This window comes from Rosa chinensis, chromosome 4 (assembly GCF_002994745.2).
Source record: "Rosa chinensis cultivar Old Blush chromosome 4, RchiOBHm-V2, whole genome shotgun sequence".
In the NCBI taxonomy this organism is placed as follows: domain Eukaryota; kingdom Viridiplantae; phylum Streptophyta; class Magnoliopsida; order Rosales; family Rosaceae; genus Rosa; species Rosa chinensis.
Window position 1 is genome coordinate 63,141,280 of NC_037091.1, and position 22,102 is coordinate 63,163,381.

General features: G+C 38.2%; 4 protein-coding genes and 1 non-coding gene across 7 annotated transcripts; 3 read left to right on the forward strand and 2 right to left on the reverse strand.

Annotated features, from left to right (window-relative positions):
- Positions 1-3,410: 3,410 nt before the first annotated feature.
- Positions 3,411-4,475, forward strand: LOC112197614 (chaperone protein DnaJ). Its single transcript, XM_024338356.2, has 2 exons — positions 3,411-3,874; positions 3,995-4,475. The coding sequence occupies exons 1-2, from the start codon at positions 3,614-3,616 to the stop codon at positions 4,265-4,267; spliced, it is 534 nt and encodes a 177-aa protein (XP_024194124.1). The 5' UTR covers positions 3,411-3,613; the 3' UTR covers positions 4,268-4,475.
- A 3,583-nt stretch (positions 4,476-8,058) lies between these two features.
- LOC112197635 (leucine-rich repeat extensin-like protein 3) lies at positions 8,059-8,931 on the forward strand. Its single transcript, XM_024338387.2, has one exon. It carries the CDS (start codon positions 8,343-8,345, stop codon positions 8,754-8,756), a length of 414 nt encoding a protein of 137 aa, XP_024194155.1. The 5' UTR covers positions 8,059-8,342; the 3' UTR covers positions 8,757-8,931.
- An 807-nt stretch (positions 8,932-9,738) lies between these two features.
- Positions 9,739-10,577, forward strand: LOC112197636 (leucine-rich repeat extensin-like protein 3). Its single transcript, XM_024338388.2, has one exon. The coding sequence runs from the start codon at positions 9,977-9,979 to the stop codon at positions 10,370-10,372; it is 396 nt and encodes a 131-aa protein (XP_024194156.1). The 5' UTR covers positions 9,739-9,976; the 3' UTR covers positions 10,373-10,577.
- Positions 10,578-11,075: 498 nt separating this feature from the next.
- Positions 11,076-11,146, reverse strand: TRNAG-GCC. The gene has a single exon. It is a non-coding gene; the product is annotated as a tRNA-Gly (tRNA).
- Positions 11,147-17,769: 6,623 nt separating this feature from the next.
- Positions 17,770-21,311, reverse strand: LOC112200573 (protein WVD2-like 7). 3 transcript variants are annotated; one of them, XM_024341611.2, is made up of 9 exons: positions 20,943-21,311; positions 19,944-20,621; positions 19,534-19,695; positions 19,339-19,376; positions 19,168-19,254; positions 18,969-19,065; positions 18,780-18,851; positions 18,569-18,679; positions 17,770-18,475 (listed from the first exon to the last, which is right to left on the reverse strand). In XM_024341611.2, exons 1-9 carry the CDS (start codon positions 20,982-20,984, stop codon positions 18,140-18,142), a joined length of 1,623 nt encoding a protein of 540 aa, XP_024197379.1. In that variant the 5' UTR covers positions 20,985-21,311; the 3' UTR covers positions 17,770-18,139. The 3 variants fall into 3 exon arrangements, with proteins under 3 accessions (XP_024197379.1, XP_024197378.1, XP_024197376.1); XM_024341610.2 differs by having other exon boundaries at positions 17,778-18,475; positions 18,780-18,839; positions 19,534-19,749; positions 20,943-21,301; XM_024341608.2 differs by having other exon boundaries at positions 17,778-18,475; positions 19,534-19,749; positions 20,943-21,293.
- Positions 21,312-22,102: the final 791 nt, after the last annotated feature.

The window sequence follows — 22,102 nt, forward strand, 5'->3', positions numbered from 1 at the left end:
TCACAAAAGTCATATGCTCAGAATCAAAATGGAGTCATAAAGAACTCGAAGTTTTATTCATAAGCCAACGGAGTTACATCATTGTCTCTTTGACTAAATAAAATCTAATCCAAAATGATAGCTAATGCAAAACAATGGTAGTCGTCTAACTTCTTTCAGTAATTCCAAAATAAATATGACCAGGTGAGTAGAGAGATGTCGGTGTAGCAAGGCTCGCTTAAGTACCACTAATCTCAGAACCTTCCTAGTCATCACACTTACTTTTAGTGAGCCTACTTTGAAGAAAAGCTAAACCATTGGCATTTACTACAAAAATATATGGCAATAGCCTTTTACATCTCTTGGAAAAATAAAGACTTAAACAGAATTGGCGATCTATTGATCCTAGCCAGATTTGTAGTCTTCAACCCTTCACTCTAGATCATCTTCTTGATCTTCTTGTTCCATATAGTGAGCTTCTCTTGCTTCACAATATGCTTTGTAGGCGGTGACAATTTCAACCCTTCACTCTTCAAATGTGTGCCCAATGATCAGACACTCCACATCGAGAACATACATCTCTTTGCTCAAACTCTATTGATTGAGGCGCTTTGAAAGCGTCATTTACATGGCTCTTAGTGTTGGTGGCGCCACCAACATGGCCAGAGGCGTTGCCTCCCTCTCTCTTTCCACGTTTACCTCTTCGGTTCCATGTTCGCCTATTTCGGCGATTACCTTCCCAAGTAGAGCGATTATATGGACTAGAACGTCCAAATGTATTCCTAAGATTAGGGTTTCGCTCTTGGCGCCCTCTCTTTGGGGCGCGACTATAATTGGATTCCGGAATATGCTCTGTTCTCACGGATCTCGAATTATAGTTCTTCACAAGGATGTTGTCATGCTTTTCAGCGACATTCATAGCTCCAATGAGCTCATGAAACCTTGTGATTCGTCTTGCAGTAACATCGATTCGATAGTTCTTAGCAACCATCAATGCAGAGACGGGGAAAGTAGAGAGAGTCTTCTCAATCAACATCGCATTTGTGATCTCTTTACCACAGAATTCCATTAAAGATTTAATGCGAAGTGCTTCCGAGTTGTAGTCAAGAACTGACTTGAAATCACAGAAGCGGAGGCTATGCCATCTCACTTCTAGGTTAGGAAGCAGGGAGTCACGGACGTTGCCAAATCTATCTTCGAGTGAGACCCACAGCCTTCTGGGGTCTTCTTCATTCATACACTCGTACTGGAGCGAATCATCCATATGACGAGTCATTAGGATGATGGCTTTCGCCTTATTTGCCTCTAAGGCTGCTCTATTTGCTTCCAAAGCTTGAGCTTGCTCAACAGTTAGCACGTCCTGGCTAGTCTCGAGAATCGTATCCAAGATTCCATAGGCCTTGAGATGCTGGCGGATATCACGAACCCACCTGTGATATTCAGAGCCAGTTGTTCCCAATAAAGCAAAGTCCAATTTGTTCAGGTTACTCATCCTGAAAGAGAACAAGAAATTAGGGTTAGTTTCGGAGCGAAAAAAGGCTACCACGAAAACAAATAAAATTTCTGAGCGTAGTCACTTCCAAGAAATTCGATTCCAAGAGGGGTTAGATTAGATCGAAACAATGATGTTTGCGGTCGATCGTTTTATCTCAACAAACTCTAAGTTTGGAGAACTCTACAAGCTCCAAGCTTGGAGTGAGCACGAACCCCCACAGTTCGGCTTAATTTGGTCTCCCCTATGATAAAGAAAGGGGGGTAGAAGAAGGGAGGTTGCAAGTCCCTGAGAAAAAGAAGCGAAAAAGAATAAAAAAACTTCAAAAAGGGAACTTTTAGTAAACCATACCTCTTAGGATTGGATTGCAGAGCGTATTCGATCCTCGTTGTAGGATTGCAGACGAGCTTCAATCCTAGGCGAATCAAACTTGTTGAAATTCGGAGCAAATTCGCTTTTGAACAGCTCCCACTCCGATTGGTGTACAGGTCTCAAAACGACTCCAATAAGGCTTAAATTTGGAGGTTATATAGAAGAGACAGACTTCAACAACTTTGATGAAGGAAGAATTTTGATCTGAAGTTCTGAACTAGACGTTTCGGGGCTTGCAAACTGACTGATATGCACAGGAACGAGCATGGTGAACAGCTCCCACCTCGAATGGTGTACATGTCTCAAAACGACTCCAATATGGCTGAAATTTGGAGGTCAGATAGAAGAGACAGAGATGAACAACTTTGATGAAGAAAGTATTTTGATCAGAGGTTCCGAACAAGACATTTCGGCCCGTGAAAGCAGGCTGATCTGCACAGAAACGAGTGTGCTGCTGTGTTGCAGGGGGCAGCAGGCGTGCGGCAATGCTGCAGGGGCAGTAGGCGGCACACGGGTGCGCAAGGGCTGCAGGGGCAGCATAGGGCGTGGCTAACATGGGCTAGGAGCTTGCGGCAGTTTTGGTGAGAAGAGTGTTCGGTTTTTTTGTTTTTAGGGCTAGGGTTAGGGCTCGTGCTGATAACGTGTTGTAGAGAAACTGAAATTGAGAGGAAATTGTTGTATATTCTCATTGATAATTGGGGCTTCTTTATATAGAGGATTACAATGTATAGAATCTCAATCATACAAGGAAAGTAATCATACATTGAATTGGAATCTAGATCCTTCTAATTTAACCATATTACCACTAGGTCAAGTAACCTAGCGTTTGGGCCAAACACAAATTAGGGTTTACTTAAACAAATAGCCAATTTTTATTATCAATAAGTAAGGCTGAGTTTGGCATTGCGTTTTTAGAGAAAAAAACAGCTTATTTTAAACTTTTTGATTTTATAAACGGTTTGGTAAAAGTAAAAGATCAGCTTAATAACACTGCATTGGTTCAATAAACGCGGATATCTATAAGCAACTCATAACCTACTTTCTAAAAATCACAATACGGAGACCTGGAAAGAGCAATCCTTGATTTATTATTTTTTAGAAATACCTTTATTGTCCTCATAGCACTTTGAAATTTACATCACGTCCCTGTCTCAGTATAAGTTGATTATTTTTACAGTTGAGTTTTTCTATCGTTAATTATTCTCACAGCATATCAAACTAAGCCCAAGTCATTTCAAATCAGAGACGTGATTAGTACGAGATTACTCGATAATTTCTTGTGGCACTGAAACAGAACGTGTACGCTCCACGTTTGCAACGTCTTTGTTTTACTACACGTGTCGCCACAAGACTATGATATCTGCGAAATAATTGCCGCCCGTAAGTATGACTGACTTAATCCGGGACCCCAATACCAGAAAATATCTGAAACCATAAAAAATATCTACCATCACACAGGGGGGACAAGTACGACACATCACACTAACTAGTTTCTTCCGGAACATTCCGGATCGCAAGCGCAAGTTTTAAACACCGCCCCCGAGAGAAATAATTTCAATAAGATTCTCGAATGCACTTCCATACCCCTAAATATCTATACATCCTGACCCTATCAAAATCCAGTCACCGCCACAAACCTGAGCCTCTCATCTATAAATAACCCATCACCGCCTTTCTCTTTCACTTGTTACTGGATTTCAATTCTGGCTACAATTTGAGGTATTTGAAGCTCTGAGATTTTGTGGACGGTGAAGGTGAAGCCGGAAGGAGATGGAGGCCGAAAACGGGCCAGCGTCTTATTACAGTATTCTGGGTGTTAATTCAGAGTCTTCCATGGAAGAAATTAAGCGCGCTTATCGGAAACTTGCCATGCAGTATCATCCAGACAGGTGGACGCGAAGCCCTTCTTTGCTGGGCGAAGCCAAGCGGAGGTTCCAGGAGATTCAAGAAGCCTATTCGGTGTTATCGGATCAGAGGAAGCGAACAATGTACGACGCAGGCTTATATGATCCTGATGATGAAGAAGACGAGGTACGTTCGGCAGTATCGATCGATTAATTTCTATTTATAATTAATCAAGGTGTTTGGATGTCCCTGTTTCCTGATCGATGTGTTGTTGTTTCCTAATCGATGTGGTAAATGAAAAAGCAGGGGTTGTGTGACTTTGTGCAAGAATTGGTGTCTCTAATGGCGGAATCGAGACGAGAGCAGAAGAGTTATAGCATGGAGGATTTGCAGGACATGTTCATGGAGATGGTTCAAGGATTCGAGCCATCTTTTACATTCTGTGGGCCGTCCACGGCTAATTTTGAGCACGCTCAATCTGGGTGCGCAAAGAGGACGCGTCTGGAATCTAAGAATGTAAGTGTCGACACAGGCTCCGCTATAGGGATGTATGGAGGACCAGGATTCTTTTCATTTTAGAGAGGCTGTGTCGTTGATGAGAGAATCAAATGTTTTCATTTGTAATTTTTATGCAATTTTGATTTTTGTGTCAACCTTCTCACTAGACTTTTGTGTTTTGTAAAGTGTTGCTTGAATTATTCCAAAAAAAAAAAAAAAGTGTTGCTTGAATGGTTTAAAGGTGGGCTTGACAACAATAGAATCTGAATGAATGGGCCTATTTTGTTCCTTTGATGTTGCGGCTAGAGTTCTACTCTTTTCTCAAAAGGAAACTAATTGATTTACTTGGTCCGCTGCCATTTGGTTTGGTAATTATCAAACCAACTGAATACCAACTGATGTTTTAGGTTTGGTAAACCAAATTTTTGGTGACCGAAACCGATAAAATCGAAATCGAAAATTATTGAAAAAGTTAGTTTGGTTTTGGTAAATACTGAATTTACTGATTATCTAAATATTAGATTTATATGTTACAGTTTTCAATATACATACATGTATATTAAGAAATAAACATAAAATTTTTTATAATAGTATGAACATTACTACAATACTACATATACTACATTAATAGTACATGTATTTTAAGTAATCTAGTCAAAGATGGTTAAATAACCTAGTTTTATTGAAAATTGTTAAAACTTGATGTCATATATACAAAAGAAAGCTATAATTAGCCGATGAATACAAAAATCTAGTTTTGTTCATTCTAATTTATATTATAAAGAATTAGTTGTTCTAAAGTTGGTAATACCGAAAATTGAAATACCAAATTTGATAGATATAATTAAAAACCGAAAATTTTGGTTGGTAATTGGTAACTCAGTTTTGAAACCGAAAGATTTGGTTTTAAAGTTGGTAATACCTATAACCGATTCGAACCGACCGAGTGACATCCCCAGTCCTAATCCTTGAACCTTCGATCCCTAGTTTTTTCTTTGCTAGTGTTATTAAATTAAGGAAAATGATTTGTGGCCACAATGAGGCTTAAGATTTGTGGCCTTAATGTTAGGTGTCATGTCATGTCACCTATATACGTACATTACCTATTTGTTAAATTATGCATAACTCTTGAGAAAAATATAATTTTATCCTTTCAAAATCTAATGACTTTTATTTTGGCTTTCTAAAAAAAAATTATTTTTACTTTTTTTTTTTCATTTTTTCTTTTCATTACACTCATGTTTAGATTTAAATAACAATTTTTTTTCTCCAATTAAGAATAGAAATTTTTCATGTAATCCCGTCAATGAATTTGCCCATAAATTCGATCACAATAGATTTGCATAACACATTTATATGAATTCAACCTTTGTTGGGTTCTTGTAAATTTTGAAAATATAATGTGAAAAATACATATTCATACGATTATATATATTTTTTTTGTTCATTTTTTCTCTTTATGTAGTTAGGGTTTAAATGTTATATTTGAGTTTATTATTATTTTTTTTCCCCATATATTTAGATTGTAGATGATAATTAGTGGCTGCTAGCCTGCTACTAACTTGAAATATTTTCTTACCTCTTAATTTAGACATAGTATTTTCCAAAATCATGTGGATGAAATTAATCAATGTATGGAAAGAAAAGTTAATGCCTATTTCTTGACACCTAATTCAATATATTAATGCTATTTGGAAAGAAAAATTATAGGAAATAATTTAATTAAATTAAGAAAAATATTGGTCAAAGAATTTGTAGACCTTAAATTAATACATAATTAATAGCTTATCTTTTTTTTCGTCACCTAATTAAATTCATTATTATAATTGATTCATCCTAACATCTGAAAGAAAGTATAAAAGAATAAAGTTGGTGTTGAAATAGTATGATGTGTATGTGGAATTGAAAATAAAATTTATGTAAGTAAACATGACATGACACCTAGAATTTGAGGCTATAAATTTTAGTCCTGATAGGCCCCTATATCATTCCCTTTAAACTAACTAGGACGATAAAGGTAGTTTATTCTGTGAGGTGTCGTAGGCTTGTTGAACAAGTTGATTTAACCCTGTAATGCTTGTTTATCGATTTGGACGCAAGTTTTAGAATGACATGTATCATGTATGTGTCTGACTATGAAGATGTCAATTAAAATCTGCGTTATAAAAAAAAAAATTAAATAAAAATAAAAAACTAACAACGACGACGATAATTGTGGATCCTGAAAATTAAACGCGGAAAACTAAAGCAATGATTGGTTGAAGGAAGGAAGGTTCTTGGAGGAAGTTGACCCAGCTGGAAAGCAATTATAAGCTTTAGGAAAATGGGACGGTGGCTTTTGTAACCAATTCTCTTAACACAGACGCGTGTAGATATTCCACATTCCCACATCTCTTCAGTTTCTTCAGGCTCAAGTACCCCATGAATCTAATACGGCACTTCACCACTTTTTTCTTCACAGTTTAGTTTAGTCCTTTACAGTATAAACAAAATCATACACAGAGGAACAATGGAGTATTCTAGGTCTCTGATTAAAGGGGCAAAAATAAAGGCAACATCATGAAGCTAACAAAGTTTCTTTCTACTCCAACCAATGAAACACTGTCAAAGCTCAAAGCTTCACAGAGAGGAAGGAAAGTGTCAATCATGGAAAGAAAAAGAGACGTGACATGTTATTTGTTGTTGGCTGGTGTGCGTTGGAAATTGGAATCTCGTTATATTGTTAGGACTGCTTTCAAGCAAGGACAAATTGTGATGGGTATATGTGTCTTGGGAGTAGCCTAGCTCAGTAGCTTCTTTCTTCACTAAACGTAATAGTCCTTATCATGTTTATCTTAATTGGTTTTACAGATAATAATATGCCCTGTGAGCTGTAGCATCAGTGGAACTTTAAAACAAATCGGAGGGCCCGGGGCCCGGAAAACTAATGGAAAAACAAACAAAACAAGACTTAGGGTCGACTTGGGGAGAAGGAATCGGGGAAGTTGCAATAACACCTGGGCAAGGTGACAATATGAATTAGGCACAATCCATAATGAACTACAACGTCAAGAACTCCTCCACACGACAACTCTATATCTCGATCATGTGGGAAAACATTGATATAACATGCATTTTTTTTTTTTTTGAATAAGATAGATATAACATGCATTCTATGTAGTTATATATTTGATGCATTCTATGTGGGTTAGGGAAAGAATGTATAAGGGGAGTCTTTCAAAATCCGAGCGAGTTAACTATCTCACTCCTTAAAATCATGTAGTTAATACGTGGAATTGAATAATAACAAATCGTTTTGATTCGCGTATATGTATAATCAATTTTATTAATCTTGTTAAAGGAAAAACACGATATGTGTTTTCGTTAAAGTAAATTAGTGGTTACATCTCAATCATCCATTATTGTCATTATTGTAATTGATATTACCATTGTAATCCTCACCCTATATAAAGGGACTATCTAATGAAATGAGTAGACTAATTTCCCCATTTTACTTTTACAAATCTGAAATTTTTGTGATTTTTTATATCGATTTACTTCCCTTTTCACATTACTAAATCAATGGAAATTATTAGTTTGTGTATGACTTAAAAACATTGATTTGACTTTTCCGACGTGATCATTCTAAGATCAACATATGTCCCGCTTAAGATCAGTTTGAGAAAGAGGAATGTAAATCTTCCCCAAATAATAACCGGATCTCATATTAAACATTACATCCCAACAAATAATGGTCTACTAAAAGCATATACTAATAGTGATTCATAAACAAGACACCCTCCATCACATTCACCTAAAAGAGTCTTTGAGTCGTAATGGCGGAACTCCACAGATTTGACCATCCACATGCAGTGCGATTCCCGTGAAGAAAACGCAACACCACCCTCCTCCTGCTACTACAAGAAACATCCCATAAGAACACGTCTCCCTCACTCAAAAATTTTCTCAAAGCCTAACGCCCTAACCCATCAAACCCCCAATTCTAAAAGAAAAATCAAAGACCTAAACCCTTTCTTACCCTATTGACTCTCCCGTGCACCCCCTCTTAACGTAATAAAAGACTCTCTCACACGCCATTTCCTCCCATTTTCTTCCAACTCTCTCCTCCACTCCGCTCCAGCTAAATAACCAAACTGATCACAGAGACACTCCAATAATGACACACTGCTTCAAGTTTCTCAGCTTGTTCCTTGTTGCTGTGGCCCTTTTAGGAGGAGGAGCTTCGGTTCGAGCCCAAGACGGCAGTGAGAAGTGCGGTTCATGCGCTACACCCAGCCCCCCTCCGCCGTCTCCTCCGCCGCCATCACAGTGTCCACCTCCACCGGCGCTTCCACCACCAACACCGGTTCTTCCCCCTCCTTCCCCCAAGAATCCTCCACCGTCCACTTCGTACTGCCCTCCTCCGCCGTCGTCGTTGATTTACATCACCGGTCCTCCCGGGCAGCTGTACCCTGTTGATCAGGACTTTAATGGTGCTCATGGAGTGAGGAACTCGGTCGGCTTACCAATTCTGCTCGGACTCGGATTGCTGGTGTTCTGGCGTTTTGGTGAGCAGGCCGGACTTGATTAATTGGATTATAATAAGGTAAGATTCAGATGACAAGGGACATAGAATTTGTTCTTTTTTTTTTTTTTGGTAGTTTAAGGGAATTAAAGGGCCCGAGGGTTGGGAATTGTTGCTCCATCTCAATTGTGTATTTTTAAATCTTCAATAACAAACAATCTTTCAGTTTCAATTCTATCAATTGCTGGGTATTTTGAGTGTTCGGGTAAGGTGACAATATGAATTAGGCACAACCCATCATGAGCTGTAACAACAAGAACTCCTCCAAATGACCACTCTATCTCTCGATTACGTGGGAAAACATTGATATAACTTGCATTCTATGTAGTTATATATTTGATGCATTTTATGTGGGATGGGGAATGAATGTATAAGGGGAGTCTTTCAAAATCCGAGCAAGTCAACTGTCTCACGCCTTAAAATCACTTAGTTAATGCGTGGAACTGAATATTTACAAATCGTTTTAGTTCACGCATATGTGTAATCAATTTTATTAATCTGAAATTTTTGTGATTTTTTAATAACGATTTACTTCTCTTTTCACATTACTAAATCAATTACTAATTTGTGTAAGATTAAAAAACATGGATATTTGACTTTCCAATGTAAACTTTCTAGGATCACTATATCTCCTGCTTAAGATTAGTTTGAGAAGGAGAAATGTAAGTCTACCCCAAATATTGACCGGATCTCCTATTACACATTACACCCCAACAATTAATGGTCTGATCTCCTATTAAACATTACACCCCAACAAATAATGGTCTCCTAAAAGCATATACTAATAGTGACTCGTAAACAAGAAAGAGCAATGTACATACTCTCCTCCTTCGAAAAGAAAAAAATGTACGTACTCTCCATCACATACACCTAAAAGAGTCAAGTCGTAATGGTGGAACCCCACAGATTTGGACCATCCACATGCAGTGCGATTCCCTTGAAGAAAAAGCAACACCACCCCCCTCCTCCTATTACAAGAAAAAGCCCATAAGAACACGCCTCCCTCACTCACAAAATTCTTAAAGCCTTAACTCATCAGACCCCCAATTCTAAAAGAAAAATAAAAAAACCTAAACCCTTTCTTACCGTATTGACTCTCCCATGCACCACCTCATAACGTAATAAAAGCCTCTTTCACACGCCATTTCCTCCCATTTTCTTCCAACTCGATCTCCTCCACTCCGCTCCACCCAAAAAACCAAACTGATCACACAGACACTCAAATAATGATGCACTGCTTCAAGATTCTCAGCTTGTTCCTTGTTGCTGTGGCCCTTTTAGGAGGAGGAGCTTCCGTCCACGCCCAAGACGGCGGAGATAAGTGCGGTGCATGCACCACTCCAAGCCCCCCGCCGCCGTCTCCTCCTCCGCCATCACCGTCTCCTCCTCCACCGGCGCTTCCACCACCAACACCGGTTCATCCCCCTCCTTCCCCCAAGAAGCCTCCACCGTCCACTCCGTACTGCCCTCCGCCACCGTCGTCGTTGGTTTACATCACCGGTCCTCCCGGGGAGCTGTACCCTGTTGATCATTACTTTAATGGTGCTGATGGAGTGAGGAGCTCGGTCGGGTTACCGGTTCTGCTCGGACTCGGATTGCTGGGTGTTCTGGCGTTTTGGTGAACAGGTCGGACTTGATTAATTGGTGGATTATAGTACGTTAAGATTCAGATGATAAGGGACATAGAATTGTATTGTTTTTTTGGTAGTCTGAGGGAATTAAAGGGCCCGAGGGTTGATAATTGTTGCTCCATCTCCATATCCATCTCACTTGTGTATTATTAATCTTCAATAACAAACAATCTTTCAGTTTCAATTCTATTATCAATGTTATCTCTTCACAGTTCACGCAAAATTACTAATAATTAAGATGGTACTGATCTAACTTCTTTTCCCTGTTCTTTGTTAATTTCATAGACTTTGGATGTAGGTGCTTCAATTTTCTTTCTTTTAATAATTTCTGGTCTGAATTGTAAAGAATCATTTTGATTTTTGGATTCATAATTGATGATTGATCAATTATGGATCATCATCACCCATTACCAGCTTGCACCTTCCATTGACGTCTTAATTAAATCAATTGGAAAGATATAGCTTTCATAGTGGAGCCCTATTTAACTTTTATAAATATGTTGCTTAATGCTACCTCATGTTTACACGTGGCGCATGATCACTGGAGTCAGCTGGGAATGTGCCAATGCACAAATAAAGGCAAGACTTAAGCTTTACTAGGAACAAAAATTTAGAAATTAGATTAGATCATCCCCAAAAGCCCAGAAGTTATTAATTCATTCCTTTTGTCAAGGGGTATTAAAAAAAGTAGAAATGCACCAGCCGGGAATCGAACCCGGGTCTGTACCGTGGCAGGGTACTATTCTACCACTAGACCACTGGTGCTTGTTGTTTAATGATCCTTATGTTTCTAATTAGTCTAGGACTCTTCTCTTCTTGTGGCCAATTTTTGGAGCTATACACAATTCTAACCAAATAATTTTTCTTTTGGATTTTGCAAAGATAGTATAACGGGTTTGTAAGTACCGGTTGGGACGGCGAATTTAAAAACGGTATTAATAATCGAGAAGAAGGTGAGTAGAAGCCAACAATAGAGAGGACAGAGACCAAAACATGCATTAAACATTTTGTACTATTTCGTTTGTGAAATGAACAGCATGAACTTATTCTGTTTTATCTAAACCGACAGAGCGGTAATTAACAAACTAATTAGTATATGAATAGTTTGGCTAATTAGGTTAAGAGAAAGAAGACAGTTACACATGGCTGATCGGAAGAAATGAGTGAAGGCCGGTGGTGGGTCTACGAGAAGCTGGAAAATGCCAACCATTTTATTTTGATGTCAGAGTTGCAGCTGATCATTCTATAAAGTTGGTACGTGTCAGATGTACAGCTTCATGAAGCTGAAGGGGAATCAACTTCGGTTAGGGTTCACCAAACCAAACTATGGGTCCTCCACGTACGTGCTACCTTTCACATCATTCTTCTGGTTTGTTTTAGGTTAGTGGCGGGTCGACGTCTTCGTGAATACCTTCCTAGCTAGGGCAGGTAATTTGGTAATTAAGTTAACAACTGATTACTCGTCTTTAATTCTACTAAGTAACCACCATTCATAACTCTACCCAATTGCTCACTTTTCGTAATGTGACTATTCATTAGGTAGGCACGCCATGCCAAACAGGTTGGTGGTAATTGGAAAATTAGAGTCAAGATATCATTCATACATGGAACACAAACATCAATCAATTAATTTGGAGTTAAGAAGAGAAAGCTGGTCACTAATTAGGTCATTTTCATAATTAATATAAATGTAAGGTTTAAATTTTGTCTGATACAATTCATTCAGAAATTAATTTATTCATTCGAGACTTGTTTTGTTAATAAATTAATAGGTACTAAATGGATTACATACAATGTGTGAAACTTATGATAAAAGTTAGAAAAGGAATTCTATTCTGTACAGCCCTTTCTAGACCTTATGTGATTTCGGTTAGCTTTTTGGTACGAACTAGGAAGGGTGGTAGTAGAGTTGCTAGAGGTCCTTCGCGTCACTCTACTGTTTGTTTTCCAAGCCCTCTGATTTCCCTTTGCTTTCTTTTTTACTTATCACACGTGCCCAACTTCAACATCAACGTAAAGGGAGAGGATCCTCTCCTAACCTCCTTATCTGCCTAACCTGCCTAAGCTTTCAATGGCAAAGCAACACTGTACAAAATACATCCAATGGCTGATATTGATTTCTCCGCTATACTTTCAATCCTTTCTTCTATTCGTGACAAAGTATTGAAGCTAGCTTCAGCGTTTTAGACTACAACAAAACCAAGGACTCCTGCTTCGTCTTCTTCATCAAGCTCAAAACCCAAGCGTTTTTAACCCCTCCACACAAATGTATCATCTTCATCTAAAACATGGTCATTCTTGCCTTTGCTTTTCTTTCTTGTTATTATTTGATGTTTTTAATCGTTGTTTATTTGGATGAACGAGGATTTAACATAGCCTTCATTGATTCAGATCTGAAGCTACTACCATTGAAGCTTTAAGCAACCAGTTAATTACAGAAAGATTCAAACTTTGATGAGAATCAGAAAGAAGATCGAAGACATGGGTGTGGATTATTACAAGCTTTTACAGGTCGAGAAGAGCCCATATACGATGAATTGAAGAAAGCTTATGGAAAATTGGCTATGAAGTGGCACCCTGATAAGAACCCACTAATAAGAAAGATGCTGAGACCAAATTCAATCTTGGAAACCAAAGGTTGGGCTTGAAGAAAAGACGGAATTCAAAGCTTTGGTTTCCATCATGAAGATGAAATTCAAAGGTTTGGTTTCCATCCCAGCAAGATGGGTTCGTGATGGGACTGTACAATCGAACCAAATTATACTTGTGTTTGATGGAATTGAAGATTTCAAGCATAACAAATTTCATTCCAAAGGGAGAAACAAGATCTGGAAACTGGCAAAGAAGAAACAGAAGAGAGAGACAGAGAGAGAGAGGGACCATGACTTATTTTTTTGCCACAACAGGGATTAAAAAGTAGATAAATAAGTAGGTAGTTTCGAAAATCAGTATGAGCCGTTGGATGCGCTTTTATACACGTGTCACTTTATCAGTAAAAGCTTAGGCAGGTTAGACAAATAAGGAGGTTAGGAGAGGATCCTCTCCCCAATGTAAATGTTCGAAATTAAGAAACTTGATCATGAGGCTAGGGAATGTTAGATAAGTAAATATTAATCTATTAAAATTGTTACCACACTATTCTTCTTAAAATGAAAATTGTCATCGTCTATTGATATATGTGAATGCGTTTTATATTTCGACCCAGAAAAAGAAAATAAAAATGAGAGGGCTGGTGTCTGAAAATTGAACGAATTAACCAACTCGACATGCGACATGTGCAAGCTAAGAAAGTAGAGTTAGATCAATCGATCAGTCTCCTTTTTCAAATTTGTTTGTTTGCTCTTCTACTCTATTCTATCATTATGAAAGCTTCTGAATTATATTGAGTCCCCAATTATTATTTAGCCTAGCAACCGCAATAGCAACAGATGCCAATGCTTGGTGTTCTTTGGCACCAACAGCCTGTACAGGACAGTTGGATCAAAGGGAAAGAAAGAGCGAATTAGAAAGGAAAGAAGAGATTGAATATGAGAACCATTGGCGTCCATATATTTTTTGATGATCAATGGCGTCCATATATTGCCAACTAAAATAGACTACACAAAGCTCTGAGCTTGCCTCGAAGAAAGGTGCTACTAGAGGAAAGTTGATTAATTTTCTACTTTTCTAGTATATGTAGTACCTATCTTTCATCTTCTGGTAAAAGAAAAATTGGAACTTTCAATTGTACATATAAATACTTTCTTTTTAACATATTTATATAAAAGATTATGGCGGTTATTCAGGTAATTGAGCTTGCTTGGTTAGGGAGTGGAAGCACATTTGGCTTAAAGTGGATTCAACTATGGTACTTAATTTCCTTCATGCACCCCATCTTGTTCCTTGGAGGTTCTGTGTTGCTTGGGTTAATTGTTTGCACCGTATCTCGCAAATGCAATTTAAATCTTCTCATATTTTTAGAGAGGGAAATCATATGGCAGATGCACTTGCTAATGTTGGTTTGTCATCGTTAGGCTTGGTGTGGTGGAGTGAGGCTCCTCCTTTTCTTCTGGATCTTTGTCGATGAGACTCACTTGGTCTTTCCAATTTTCGCAATTTTCAGTTTATTAGAATTGTAGTTTTCTTGTCGCTTTTAATCTGTTGATCGACTAGAGGTTAGAACCTCTTTAGCTTTTCTGTTTTTTGGCTAGGGGTATGGACGATGTCCTCCCTTCTTCTGTTTGTATCATCCAGCTCTTTTAATAAATCAAGTTGGCAAGCTCTGCTCTCTCCAATCATATTGTAGCCAAAAAAAAAAAACTCAAAAGTCTAACTTAAAGCAAGATATGAATTTGAAAGAAAATGGTGTTAGTGCATTGTTCTTTGGGGGTATATGCAATATTGGTCCTCTTGGAATATTTAATATTCAGTAATAGACTAATAGCTGTACACTACCACGTCAGGAAATGAGCATTTTCCACCGACACAATGAAACTAGCTAGTTAATTAGGAACAAATTGTCACCTAATATTTCATATTGCCATTTACTGTTACACATCGAACAAGGAGATATATATACTTGAAATTAATTACTAGGTAGGCCTTCCTATAAGAGCCTTAATAAAGTTTATATGTATAAATACCCTAATTTTGAGGCTTCAGTGGTCTTATATATATAGAAACCAAAGAAGTCGTGCTATCTATTTAGTACTGAAACTACTTGCAGAGTTTAATTAGGTTGGGTTTTCTCTGTTAATGGGATGTATATACTTATAACAACGTCAAGATCACTCAACTTCTTGCGCACTTTAATTTCCAGCTTCCTTCAATTTCCTACTCTGAGTCTTGCATGATGGAGGAAATAAGAGTCATTGCTCATATGCGCTTTTTTGAAATTGCATTTTCTACGTACAACCGATGGACCTGTCTATGTCCATGATCGATTTGATTCTGATTTTCTAACCATACTTTAAAGAACTTGGTTAGGTGTAGAATTTAGTGATCCGAGTTGTTGACCACATGGGTCGTCGCTCATCTCTAGCCAAATACACTAATGATTCCTTAATTTTCATAAACTAAACTGAATCATACATAGTCAAATAGTCAATACTGGTGACTTGAGGGACTCGTTAATGGAAACTAGTTTATAATATGCAAGTGTCCTTACATATGTACATTTTTAATGTTATGGAAGGCTTATGCCCGAAGAATGCATGTTCCCCATGAACCCAGCTCCTTCCTTATATTCTGGCTGGTGCATAACAAAACATCGTAATTCCCAGGCACATAATGTGTACATTTTTGCTAATTAGTTTAATTGATTCACTTGGTAAAACTAGCCATAGTTGATTAATTAACAAACCAGAGTTGTGCAACAGATCCAAGAGATTGAGCAGGTTTCGAGTCTAGTACGTCTAAATTATCTAGCTACGTACCATCAAACGACAGATAAAATCCAGGATGTGGTTAATCTGTTCTCATCCATGTATCCAACAGAAGTTAAAAACAGTTGGTCGTATATGGCTGCCTTCAAATGTCATGTCGATCTGTAATCGCAAAAAGAATGGCACGTACCTAACCAGTTGATTTCTTCAAACGCAAGAGAAATAATTGCCCATTATGACCACAGTAGCCAAAGCTTGAATTCAGTTTCTCTACCTTATCCAGCTCTCCCTGTAGTGATTTTCTTTTTGTCTCAAATATATATAGATAAAAGAGAATAAATACAAATGATGAAAAATAAAGAATCCATAATTTAAAGACCAAAACTAGAATAAGCGAATTCTTACTAATTAGATTCATTATTTACAACTCAAAAAAAGTACGAAGTTACAACAAACATGAAGAAGAAGAGAGAAATCTAAACTCATATGGTGAAATTTGAAATTACTGGTAACTAGCAAGTGGCTAGTTAGCTAGGTAGAGGGAACTTGCTTTTCGATATTGATCACTTTCAAATTTTATCCTTTTAGGCATTTTTCTTCTCTTTTCTTTTCTGGAGTCATGACAAGAGAGACGCTCTCATAGTCTTAGTCTCTTCTAATAATAGGTAAAAGGAATCACTAGCCCTTAGCTTAGCTTACCTCCACCACCACTCACCTCACCCACTCCCCATTTGTCTCTCTTCTCTACTTGTTTTCTTCCTCCCACCTTCAACCCCCTCCTTCCTCTCATTTCATCATCACTATTTTCCTAAAATCTTAAACACCACAAACCCTTGGCACACTCAAACACCATCACCATGTCTCCAAAGACAAAACCTTTTCTCCCAACCCTCCTCTTGGTGATGATCTCTATCATTCTGATCAACTTTCCCATGGCAACAATGTCCGACAATCCATGCGCATACCCGTGTTATCCTCCACCTACCGGTACTACTACTACTCCAACTCCGGTGACCACCACGCCTCCTCAGCCTACCACACCGACAACGTACCCGCCTCCGGCCTACCCTACGCCGACTGGATATTACCCTTACAACCCTCCGCCGAGTACATATAACGGCGGTGGCGGCTACGGCTACGGTCCCCCTCCTCCTGACCCTATCCTGCCTTATTTTCCTTTCTACTACAAACATGGTGCTCTTGGAGACGCCTCATCAGCAACCTCATGCCACCTCACTAGGTCAACGCTCATGGCAATAGCCACCGCCACCAATCTTCTTGTCATACTCATGTTTCTTCTTTCTTTTTAATTTCTGCAAGCTAGTACTTAATTTGTGTTAATTAGTCACAATCAATTAATTAGTGTCAGTGTAATCGAAGGTTTGTGTCAATGGAAACCGCATTTGTGTCAATGGAGGTGAGAGGAAAGTGAGAAATGAACATGATGTTCCATCATGATGGTGATGTATATATAGCATTGTATTTTTCTTCTTTTTCTCTTGTCTTAACGCGCTTAAAGTTGATTAGGATTTTGTAACCGTTTGATTTCATGTGTTACATCACCTGTTTTGGTGTTGCACAAAAAACCAGCTGATTTAAACAATCGGCAGGCCCCAGGAACCTTCAAGATAAATGCCAAGCCAATTCCATCTCCGTTCCTATCTTTCTTTCCTTATATATATCATGGTTAAAATGTGAACTTACTTACAGACTCATTGAGTAATTACCAAGTTACTTGGGGAATTGGCAACCAATGAACTCAATCTGACTTTATGTAATATTTTTTTTTTGAAATAACTTTATGTAAATTTCAAGCTAAGTTCATTAACTTTTATGTCGTCGATCATCTAAAATGGCAACCATGGATTGATTGAGATCATATGCGTCTCTATACATATGAAAGGCTATACTTATATGCCTTCAATGTAAACAAAGCCCAGAAAGCAAAACACTGATGCATTAAAAATGCCTAAAATATTCTGATGAGTGTTGGAGAATATAATCTCGCATCGGAAAATTTAAGCCTTGAAAAATAACATCTTCGATGTCTCCATCTATTGATAATTAATTTTAAATTGAACATATTTGTACAAATAGAACTTGTTTCCCAACTTTTATTACTCGATGAGTTATGCAATGGACTTTACTTTGGGTTCCATATATATAAGGTGGCAAGAGGGCCAAGACTATTCTACTCCCTCAAACAGCACAACCATTGTCTCTGCTCAGCTGCAATTAAGCAATTTATACATGGTCTGTTACAAGGTCCCATGTGAGGATCAGACCATGGGCCTATTACTAGTAGCAACAAATTGGTTTTGAATCTTGAAGATTGTCACAAAACACCATAAATTGGAGCTAGCACATTTAGAGAAGGGGGGCCTTGAGTCTTCATTCATGAGGCAACACCAACTGCTAGATGACTCATTCTGGAACTGCTTCCAAAGCCCACGCCTTTCATAGTACCCTTCCTCACCATCTCTCTGCTATTTCTTTGGGCTCCAACTTTCTGCTTCCCCACGTTTTTCTCATTTTTCGCCTCCTTCCTGCTCTCGAATGCTCGACTCCTCTGCACAGTAGTGACTTCACTTTTTGTTACAAATGCCTCAGCCATCTTGCATTTAGTTTCTCCTGTGGCAGCTTCACTCTTCCCTGACTCTGAAGCTGATGTCGATCTTACAGCAGCACTGTCTCGGCTTTTTCCTACTTTAGAGGATTTGGTTGAGAAAATCTGAAAGAACCAAGACATATTATATATGCTCTAATTCGAATTTGGTCTCATTGACTTACTTGGAATTTAATTAAATGCAATGAATTTATTTACCTTGCTCCCATCAGGCCTCGAAGCGCTAGCTACATTGTAGAAAGAAGGCATTGGTGCTGCTTTGAAGTTGAGGGCTTTCCGGAATTGCTTCGTCTCAGCTTCTATCCTTTCCTGCATGCAACAGCATTAATCCAGTAATCCCACACTGACATTGTCAAATATCTCATTATCAGATACGAAATATTGCAATTGAATCATTTTAATCACATACCTGTTTTCTTGCTTGGACCTTGTTCATTTCATCTTCCTTAGCGTGCATTTTTTCTTCCAACTTCATAAAGAACTGGAATGTATGAGCCACAAAGTTGTAGGAACAAGTCATTTAAATGTTGTAAGCCATATAAATCTAAACACAAATTCTTAATAACCTAAAATCTAGGAGAAAATCTTAGTGCCTTGCCTCTTTCCTCTTTTCTGCTCGCTCAGAACTTTTGAATTTGAAAGTTGTAACACTTGATCTTGCATCAGACTTAGTCAAATTGGCTCCGTTACTAACCCTATAGAAGGTACGAAAAGTGACTTGACTTGATAAAAATTCAACAGTTCCAAAATTGAAACACAAATAGCATTCAATGGGAAAATTCTGATGGAACCTATACCTGTTTGTCATTTGGCGTCCTCTGGATTCAGGCTTGAATGCAGAAGGTTGAAGTTCACCAAGCTTCTTAAGTGATGACTCTTTAACACTACAACAATGTGAGAAGCATATTTGAGGTTCCAATCAACAAAGCATATAGGATTTCTAGCTGCAAAAAAAGGCAATTAAGTACCTTTTACTCTCATTTAAAGATTTTCCCTTCATGGAGTCCTGTGTGATTTACGAGAAAAGAAATGTTTAATGAAAGATTTCAGTACTAAAAGACTTGTATATAATTCACTATTTAAAGGGTGAAGAACATCACAGAATGGTGTTTTTCATATTAATCTTTTCTTTTGATATCATCATATAACAAATGCATGCTCACCTCTAACTTCGGAGTTCTGCGAACAGAATGCTTATTAGTTGGCATTGCAGTCTTTAATGGGAGCTTTTCTTTACCCGTTCTTCGTGTACGCTCTCTTTGTCCAGTATTGGAATTCTCTATAGGATATATACCAGATCCCTTAGCAGAAATGTTTCTTTGGACCTGAGAAATGCTGGCCTTAGGCTTTACAAATTTGGATTCTTTTACAGCCTTCAACTAGATAGAACAGACAGGAGTGTAAGCAATATAACATTGATTCTCAAAAGGAAATAGAGCCACAAGCACATTTCAACATGCTAGCAGGATATAATTATGTCTGGATTGAATGCAGTGGAATTTGTAGTATAAACTATTGGTGACTAAAGAAAACAGACTTTTATCATGGTGAAAGTAGTGTTAGGATCCCAAACCTTTGAAGAAGTACTTTTCCCACTTTCCACAATGGTTTTATCAACACACTCAGCTGGTTCAGTATTTGAACATATATCAACACTCTTAGGCGGCTCCTCAGCATTCACTGCATCACCATTATGATTCTCATTTGCATCTCTCTCCAGTTCCTCAACAATCGAAGTAGATTTTGCACAACCTTTCTCGGGTTGATGCGCTTCCTCAAAATTAACATCTTCAACAGCACCATCCACCAAAATAGCAATATGATTCAATGCAGGTGCCCTCTGAGGGTCAGAGGACGGAAGTTCAGTATCTTCTTCTTTTTCACATTCTGTGACTTCAAAATCTCCAAGATACACAGAACCCTCCGACCTTTGGTCATCTGATTCAGCATAACTGCTCCCTTCATTTTCAAGTTCACATTCTTCTCTGTAAGCGTCATCACTCTCTGATACATCATTCTCGCCGACTTGGTAGCATGTACCTCTATAACACTCGGCTAAATTTGGTCTGGGAAGACCCTTCTTAAAATGAGCTTCAAAATAAGCTTTCCTCTCAATAACTGAACCTGGTTTCATGCATTTCTCAACCTCTTCAACATATCTGTTATGTGAGAAAGCAGACCTCCTTTCCCAAGATAAGCCTTCGTTTTCAAACCTCCCAAATGATATGGAGCCAGAATGTATAGACTTTGGCTGTCCATTTCAAACAAGTAGCATATTTTCTGTTAGATAGGAAATAGCTACAGAACTATCAAGATCACAATTCATTAATTATTTCAGTAGTCAATACACAATTCATAATCACATAAATACATATAGTGAAGCCTTAGTTCAACATAATTTTACTATAATTATCCTTTTCTTTCTTCTGTATCGCATAACCATCCTGATCAGATACTTTTTCAAATTAATCTGAGTAGAATTTATGAGCTAGCAACTAATTGGTCATAGCAAAAGTTGAACAACAGAATTATGTAATCAAGCATAAGGTAAAGGATGACAATAAAGAAGTACCTGAAAGCTAAAACAAAAGGGTTCTTCTATTTCCCCAGCCATGACTACAAAGCAATGCCAATCCTTCAGAGACAAGAAGCTAACAAGAAACCAAGCATGACGCCATTGAACAAGTCCATTTATGCTTCACCAAAAGAACGAAAAAAGATCGAGAACCTAAAGTTACATGATTGCAAGAAATGACAGGAGTTTGCCTTTAAAGGCGCATTTCTCAGGTACAAGAAAAGAATCGCAGATTGCTGGGGTTTGTGTCCCTGAAAATGAAAAGGTTTGCTTTACAAGAAATGAGAAGAATATTAGTTAGGAATCTGAAGCTAGCGTGCTAAAAGCCAAAAACAGACGCACATGAGTCACATGACACAGGACAAGAAACCCACCACTGTGTCTTTGCTTTTAAATCTCGTTCTGATTACTTTTTCATTTTAGGGGTCACAATTAGTTCTTGTTTGGCTAACATGCCAGCTCTGAGACTTTGAGAGGGAGAAGGAGGACACAGAGTTTTGGTCAGTGAATGATTAGCATAATGATGAAGATGGGCTAGTCAATCTTAAAGTCTAGAGTGGGATACTTGAAAAGGGTGGTTTGGTTGTATCAATCAGCTACCAGAATTGCGGTTGTCTTTTCTCCATCGTCTTATTATTTCTGACCTCAAATCCTCTCTTCTTAATTTCGTTCATTAAATTGAGTTCTGCTAGGAATGAGCCGACCATTCACAATTGGGACAAACAGATTTAAGCCAAGTCTTTGAAGGCATGTGCTATGGCTATGCTATGCACTCTGTGCATGTCACAGCTTCTCGATTCTCCAAGGTATACAATATAGGGGCTGTGACCACGTACCCAATTTGAGCCTAAAAATAGCCACTTACTTCACTGAGAGTTTTTTAGTCCAATTTACCCAATCTAACATTTATTGTCAGTTTTAACCTTATTTTAATTAATAAATTGCACTCATCTCTCTCTCTCACTCTCTCTCTCTCTCTCACACACACACACACATCCGCCTCTTCACCCAGATCACCGTCGTCGAGCCCTAGGCCTCGTAGCTTCTATCACTGCCGGCTACCAATGGGCATTTCTCGGCCATCACCGCCACCTACTCCATCGTTGAGCCCTAGGCCTCCATAATCGTCACTCTCTCTTTCTCTGTCATCGTCATCC